At 59.8% G+C, this 6,938-nt stretch overlaps 1 protein-coding gene across 1 annotated transcript; it reads right to left on the reverse strand.

Moving 5' to 3' along the window:
- Nucleotides 1-52: 52 nt before the first annotated feature.
- Nucleotides 53-4,803, reverse strand: TM6SF2 (transmembrane 6 superfamily member 2). Its single transcript, XM_065699701.1, has 10 exons — nucleotides 4,665-4,803; nucleotides 2,228-2,334; nucleotides 2,017-2,114; nucleotides 1,783-1,886; nucleotides 1,556-1,638; nucleotides 1,258-1,382; nucleotides 1,033-1,134; nucleotides 856-948; nucleotides 659-778; nucleotides 53-347 (listed from the first exon to the last, which is right to left on the reverse strand). Exons 1-10 carry the CDS (start codon nucleotides 4,754-4,756, stop codon nucleotides 141-143), a joined length of 1,131 nt encoding a protein of 376 aa, XP_065555773.1. The 5' UTR covers nucleotides 4,757-4,803; the 3' UTR covers nucleotides 53-140.
- Nucleotides 4,804-6,938: the final 2,135 nt, after the last annotated feature.

Genomic DNA, 6,938 nt, shown 5'->3' on the forward strand with positions numbered 1-6,938 from the left:
CAGCCCACAGCGTTAGGGGATGCAGGGGGGATAGGAGCATCCCTGGGGACACCTCTGCCAGGCAGGTCTCACCACAGGCTGCTCCGGTGCCATTGCAGGAAGAGCGGGCAGGCAGCAGCCCCCAGGGCGGGCAGGACGGGTCACTGGTGCTTCTTGCCCCCGTGCAGGCTGGCAGAGGTGGCGGGCAGGAAGAAGGCAGGGCTGCGCAGGCAGCGCAGGGCCAGGAGCTGCGGCCCCAGCGCGTAGAGGACGTTGGTGAGGAGGAAGCTCCACCAGACATCCTCAGGGGTCTGGTAGGGGAAGGGCGTGCGGCTGTGCAGCGAGGAGCCCACGTGCGAGAACTGAGCCTGGGGACACAGGGCAGCAGTGGCAGAGGGTGGGTGACAGCACCAAAGGGCGCTGAGCAGGAGCGCACCCGGCACATCCTATCTATAGACCTGCCGGCTCGCTCCAGCCTATTTCTGTCAAGCCAATCCCGGGCTCCATTAAGATCCACCGAGGCCAAAGCAATTACCCGGCAGCGGCAGTGGGAGCTGCTCCACATCAGCTGCGGGTGTGGAGCTGTTCCCCCCAGCTCTGGCCTTGCTCTGGTCTGGTGGGGACCGAAACCCAGCCCAGGGGTCCCACCATGGTGTCCCCCCCTCCCTGCAGCCCTCACCTGCGCCACGGCACCAGCAAACACGAGGCTCCAGTCGGGCAGCCAGGAGCAGCCAGGCAGCACCAGCCCATAGATGCAGAGGCAGAAGAAGGGGAGGACGTAGAACATATAGATCAGCATCTAGGGGACACACGGAGAGGGTCACCCCATCCCCAGTGCCACCGGGGGGATGCCAGCCCTGCCTGGACCTCGCTCACCTGCACTTTGGGGTAGGCGACGGGGTCACGCAGGTACGGCTCGTGCTGGTAGATGTACTCGAAGCACGAATCAGCGGGACAGTCCAGAACCACCTGGGGATGTGGACAGTGGCAGATGCACCCTCCCCATGACCCTCACGGCCCCTCTGGGACCCCCATGCAGGACCCATCACTCACCATCCCCCTGAAGAAGGTGAACGCAGCAATGAGGAGCAGGACCAGGACCAGCCCCATGTCCTGGGGCCGCTGGTACAGGCGCTTGCGCTGCTCCTCTGCCACCTGGGAGGGGGAAAACGCCCTGGGTTTGGTCCCACACCCTTTGGTCCAGCTCTGGCACAGGGATAAGGGTGATGGCTCCCAGTGCAGCTCCCCACAGAGCTCCTGCCCCAGCTCCCAGCTCACCTTCTCAGGGCTGAGGCATGGCAGGGCCTTGGGCTGCTGGAAGAGCCTCACCCCAGCCCAGATGGGGATGAGGATGTAGGGCAGGTTGAGCAGGAAGGCAGGGCTGAGGTCAGAGCTGTATTTCCCTGGGGAAGGAGAGCACAGGATGGGCCCAGCACAGTACTGATACCTGCTGCTTGCCTCCAGCTCAGCACCTTCCTCCTCTGCCTGCAGGCAAGTGCCTGGGAACCAGCCCCCAGGACAAACAGGACGTGGAAGCAGCCTGGATGGAGCGGAGCCCCGCTCCGCACCCCTGTACCTATGAGGTTCCCAAGCAGGAAGACGATGATGCTCATCATCAGAGAGCCCAGCCAGAAGAGACCCAGGTTCCTGTAGTTCCTTCTGCAGAGACATCAGGATCAGACACCTCTGGTCACCCCCTCGCAACATCCCTTCAGGGCTCCTCCAACCCCCAGGAGCTCCTCCGGGCTCTGGATCCATGAGGATACCACGCAGCCATTGAAGCCCCTTTGCCTCCCTGCTCACCTCTGGCCAATGGCCGCCATCATGGTGAGGTAGAGCCCATAGTGGATGATTCCATCCCAGTAACAGATCAGGATCCCGTGCGCCGTGCGCAGGTAGGGCTCACCCTGCCCGTTGGGAGACAACGGATCATACGGGATGGGGCCAAGCACCTTCCCAAGCACCCTCCCCGTGGTGCCGCTCCGTGCATTGTCCCTCTGTGGCAGGAGCAGCTTCTGGGCACGGGTGAGGTGGTACCTCTCTGACGTAGACCTCCACGAAGCCGGAGATGAAGCCGTCCTCCTCCAGCGAGATGATCAGGTCGACGACGGAGGTGAAGGAGAACACCACGAACACTGCGGGAAGTGAGCCAGCTCTGAGCACATCCCCCGGCACTTCCCGAATCCCACATCTGCGCTCCCTGGCAGGCACGGGATCCGTCCCCACACACCGCGGGGGGGGGACTCACCGCAGAACAGGGGGTCCTGGAAGTGGCTCCCTCCGCTTACAAAGAAGGTGATGGAGAAGAGGCCAGCGGACACCAGCAGCCCCGTCAGCACCAGCGCCAGCGGGCTCCTGCGGGACGGCAGCGTGGGCTCCAGCAGCCGGGCACAGCCGGGGGGTGAAGCCCTGTTCTTCCCGGTCCAGGTGAGCACACCCTTTGCCCCCCCAGTTTTGAGAGGTGTCCACCAGAGCAGGAGGAACGGCAGGATCGGACCCTGCACCCAGGTGCTGCCCGTCCCCTGCAGAGGGGAAATGGCTCCTCTGGGTTCTAAAACAAGTCCCAGGAAAAGGCTGGGTCTGACCCCAGGCATGGGTGGGAAGGGGCTGCCTCGCCAAGGCTCCTGCGGTCCTCCCTCTCTGGGCTGCGGCAATGGGCCCCTGTGATAAGAGACTGGGGAACTTGATTATAAACTGCATCAGTAACAAAATGCTGAACCCGGGTCCTGAAAGAGTGAAGAGGCTGTAGGGAAGTCGCCCCTGAGCTTGCTGCATCCCCTGCAGGAGCTGGAGGAGCTGCAGCTCTGCTCTAGCCAATGCCTCAGCTGTGAAACATGGAAAGCATCCCAGGGTTTTCACTCAAGCCTTTAACCCTGCTACCAAAGGAAAAGGCCAAGTGGTGGCTGATGGTCTGAGCAGACACCAGTGTCAATACCCAGTCCTCTGCCCGTGTGCTCCTACGTTCTGAATAGGGACAAAAGGCCATCAGGGTCACCCAGCTCCGGTCCTGCTCACAGGAGGCAGTGACAACACCCAGCTCCTGTTTTCCTTGTGCGGGTGGAATTGCTCTTCCTGGGCCGGGGCAGGTGAGCCCAGGACCCTGTGCCAGGGCCAGGATGAGTGACACAGCAGCACCAAGCGAGGGCTGGGCTTGTCCCCAGGCATCCAACCAAGAGATGTGCTTGAAACTCCCCTCAAACCAATGCAATAGCTGAGGTGTCCCCTCCTCAGTGCATTGTTACTACTGCATCAGTAGTTACTACACAACCGGTTACCCCCACAGAATGATTAATTCCAATACAGGTGCTGCAGCGGAGTGGCCCAACACTGGGCTCCTCTGGTCACTGTGTGTGATGGGGCTCGAGGCACAGCAACACGTGTTGGCACGCACCGGGCTACCCCACGCGTACCAGCACCTTGGGGTGCTGTGCTCAGGGCACCCAGCTCCCCCTGGCAGGCTGAGGGGCTTGGAGGCCACCATCGCCCATCGCACAGCAGGGACTGATGGAAGTCATCCCCTTGAGATGCAGGAGAATGCCCCAGGCCTCAGTCTGGGGGGAGCAGCATTCCCACATGGATGTGGTTTTGCCTGGCTCTGCTGCGGATTTCATAGTGATGGATCCTGGAGAGCTGGGCTGCAGCACTGCAGTGCCGCATGGGATGGAAGGGAAAGAGGAGGCCAAAAATATGGGAATGAAAACTGGGAGATCATTAAGTAAAGTTTATCGGGTGGCCAGGAAAGTCCCGGCTCTGGGATGAAGAGAGATTTGGCTAAAAGCCCTTCCTGCTGCTAAAGCTACAGCAGAAAGGAGCTATAAAAAGAAATGTATAATGAATGGGAAAAGGAGGGTGAAGGGGCCTGGCAGGAACAAGAGGATAGAAAGTGTGGAAAAAGGATGGAAGAACACAAGAAGAAAACCCAGAGTTCCTGAGACATGAGACAGGAAAGCGGAGAAAAGCAAAGAGTCTGAATGTGGATGGACATAGGAGGGAAATCTAACATGTCAGGGCGCGGTGGGAGCTGACCCCGGCTCCAGCTGGTGCCAGCTGGGGATGTGCTGGGATCCTGTGTGGGATGCTGGGAGTGGACGCGGGATGGGGATGTGCTGAGCACCCAGGACACGTCACTCAAACCCGAAGTGGGGCTGTTATCAGCAGGGTGACAGCGGCGGTGACGGGGCCAGCCTGGGCGGTGGCGACAGCCAAGACACTGGGAGGGTCACTTCTGGGGGGGCAGAGCAGGGTTCAGGGGGTCCCCAGCGCCCGGTGTTGGAGGTCTCATCCCTGTGACCTGGAGCCAGGTAGCTGGAAAGGATGCTCCTCAATCGCAGAGGTGCTCAGCACCATGATCCCCCAGGACTGGGACTACCATTGAGCCCCATTATGCTCCACGGTGTGCAATGAGCCTGAGCAACCCCCGGTAATGCGACTTCGAAGCCATAAAAGCAGCCAGGAATCACGTCAGCAAGCTCCAGCCTGCAGCAGCCTTCCAGGGGCACCAGGATGTACCCCCCCCCCCCCAGCACCCTGCCCTGGACACTGCTGCCCGCTCGCCGGGGCCGGATGGGACCCAGTGGCATGTCCTGGTGGGATGGCTCCGGCCAGCCTCGGGCAGAGGCTGGACCCAGCGCCCAGAGCAGGACCCGCACCCACAGCCCCGAGCGCTGTCCCCAGCCCACACTCACTCTGCCAGGGCGGCCGCGCCGTTGATGCCGAAGGCCACCGGGATGGCGAGCAGGGAAGGGGCGAGCGCGCCCGGCGCTGCCGGGAGCTGCATCCCCGGCCCGGCCACCGCTGCCGCCCGCAGCCCGCGGACTTCGGCCCCGGGGCCGGCGGAGGCAGCGCCCTTAAAGCGGCAGAGCCGGCGGGAGGGAGGCTGAGGGGTCCCGCGGGGAGCACACGAGAAGCCTGCACATGCGGGGGTGAGGGCTGCGGGGGAAGATAAAGCAGCTCTGCCCTGGGGACAGGCTGAGGGAGCTGGGCTGGGGCAGCCTGGAGAAGAGAAGGCTCCTGAAGGGGAGACCTGAGAGCAGCTCCAGTGCCTAAAGGGGCTGCAGGGAACCTGGAGAGGGGCTTGGGACAAGGGCCTGTAGGGACAGGCCAAGGGGAATGGCTTGAACCTGCCCGAGGGGAGCTGGGATGAGCTCTTAGGCAGAAGCTCTTCCCTGTGAGGGTGCTGAGGTGCTGGCACAGGGTGCCCAGAGAAGCTGTGGCTGCCCCATCCCTGGCAGTGCTCAAGGCCAGGTTGGACACAGGGGCTTGGAGCAAGCTGCTCCAGTGGAAGGGGTCCCTGCCCATGGCAGGGGCTTGGAATTAGGGGAGCTTTAAGGTCTCTTCCAACACAAACCGGTCTGCGATTCTATGATAAAACCTCTCAAGAAGAGGCTTTGCTTGGAAGTGTGGCTTTGGTTCCTTTTTCTCAATTCATTCTAAAATCTGAAATACTTTAAAGATCCGGGAAGACACACACCTCTCAGCTCTCTGAGAGGAAGACAGGAGAAATGAAGCACATGAAAGCCAACGCTTCATCCTTGCCTTTAATAAGGGATTGAAGGGAGAAGGAGCCCAGAGTTCCGCCGACCTGCTCCTCTCCTGCTCTGCTCAGACTGGTCGACCTGGTCATTGTGAGACCTAGGCACACACTTCACCACTTCCATAGCACTTTGCAGCCCCCCACAGCAGCCACTCAACCTTTCCCCTTCTTCACAACACCTTCACAAACGTGTCACTGCTTTGCCCTCTTGCTTAAGAGTCCTGGGGCTGAACTGGCTGTTCTGCACTTTGCCCTGGGATTGTTCATCATTCCTCTGTGCAGGAGGAACTCAAACACTCCCTGTGAGCCTCGTCAGCACCTCACTGGGTGCTGTTCCTGCAGCCTACGGTGCCTGAGAGCAAAGGGGGCTCAGCACCAAGCCAGGGTGTGTAGCTGAGAAACCACCCACCAGCCCCACAGTGGCCAAAGAGCAGCACAAGACCCTGTGGAACAGGAAAAAGGGGTGAAACCAGGGAACATGGTGGGGACTTGACACAGTAACTTTCAGGCTATCTCCAACACTGAATCTTCTACAAGTGCTGTGTCAGTCACACTGCTCTTGCAACAGCGGCTCAGAGAATCGCAGCAACCCAGCCCCATGCCTGCAGGAAAGGGATGAGATCTTGGGAAGCTCTTCCCTGTGAGGGTGCTGAGGCGATGGCACAGGGTGCCCAGAGAAGCTGTGGCTGCCCCATCCCTGGCAGTGCTCAAGGCCAGGTTGGACACAGGGGCTTGGAGCAAGCTGCTCCAGCGGAAGGGGTCCCTGCCCATAGCAGGGGTTGGAACTGAAAGAGTTTTAAGGTCCCTTCCAACCTAAACCAGCCTGATTCTAAACCAGCTTTTGACAACACAACATCAACAAAGCACACGAGGATCACTGTCATACCAGACTGGCTTTAAAGACCTGATCAGCAACAGCAGCCAAGACCAAACCACAACAGGGCAAAACCAAACAGTCCCATGTCCTAACCTCCCAGGGAAGCACTTGTCACAGTGGTCTTGATCAGTTGAGCAGAAGCTGAGCCCTGCCTCAGGCCTGCCAGGTTTTGCTATCTCTATTTCCCAATCTCTCATGCTCACACTCAGCCCCAGCACAACCTCCCCGGGCACCCGCTGCAGCAGCATGCCCGGCTTCAGGTGTGCATGAGGGCCTGACTCACTTGGATTCTCCTCAAATGAAACCCTCCTGAACTGACTGTTTCAAAGGGTTTTATTGAAAGCCAAATGCTTGGCTCCATGTTGGTAAGAAAAGTTAACAAAAGGGAAGCACACACCAAGTACCTGGATGGAAGGAAATCAAAGGCAGAAGAAACCAAACCAATCAATCTCACATTGGTTTAAGATGCTTGGAAGGAAAGAGATGCAGAACAGTCCCTCAGCCTATGAAAAGTCACAGTAAGAGCAACTACTCCCAACAATTCAGTGA

The sequence above is a fragment of the Lathamus discolor genome, chromosome 21 (genome assembly GCF_037157495.1).
Source record: "Lathamus discolor isolate bLatDis1 chromosome 21, bLatDis1.hap1, whole genome shotgun sequence".
Lineage (NCBI taxonomy): Eukaryota > Metazoa > Chordata > Aves > Psittaciformes > Psittacidae > Lathamus > Lathamus discolor.

What these genes read in the sequence shown, in the direction of transcription:
- TM6SF2 (XM_065699701.1), bottom strand. Translation starts at nt 4,756, where the DNA reads ATGCAGCTCCCGGCAGCGCCGGGCGCGCTCGCCCCTTCCCTGCTCGCC. An exon ending in CCAGGACCCCCTGTTCTGCG is followed by an intron (nt 2,115 to 2,227) that starts GTGAGTCCCCCC and finishes CACTTCCCGCAG; the next exon opens with TGTTCGTGGTGTTCTCCTTC. An exon ending in TGGAGGTCTACGTCAGAGAG is followed by an intron (nt 1,887 to 2,016) that starts GTACCACCTCAC and finishes CCCAACGGGCAG; the next exon opens with GGTGAGCCCTACCTGCGCAC.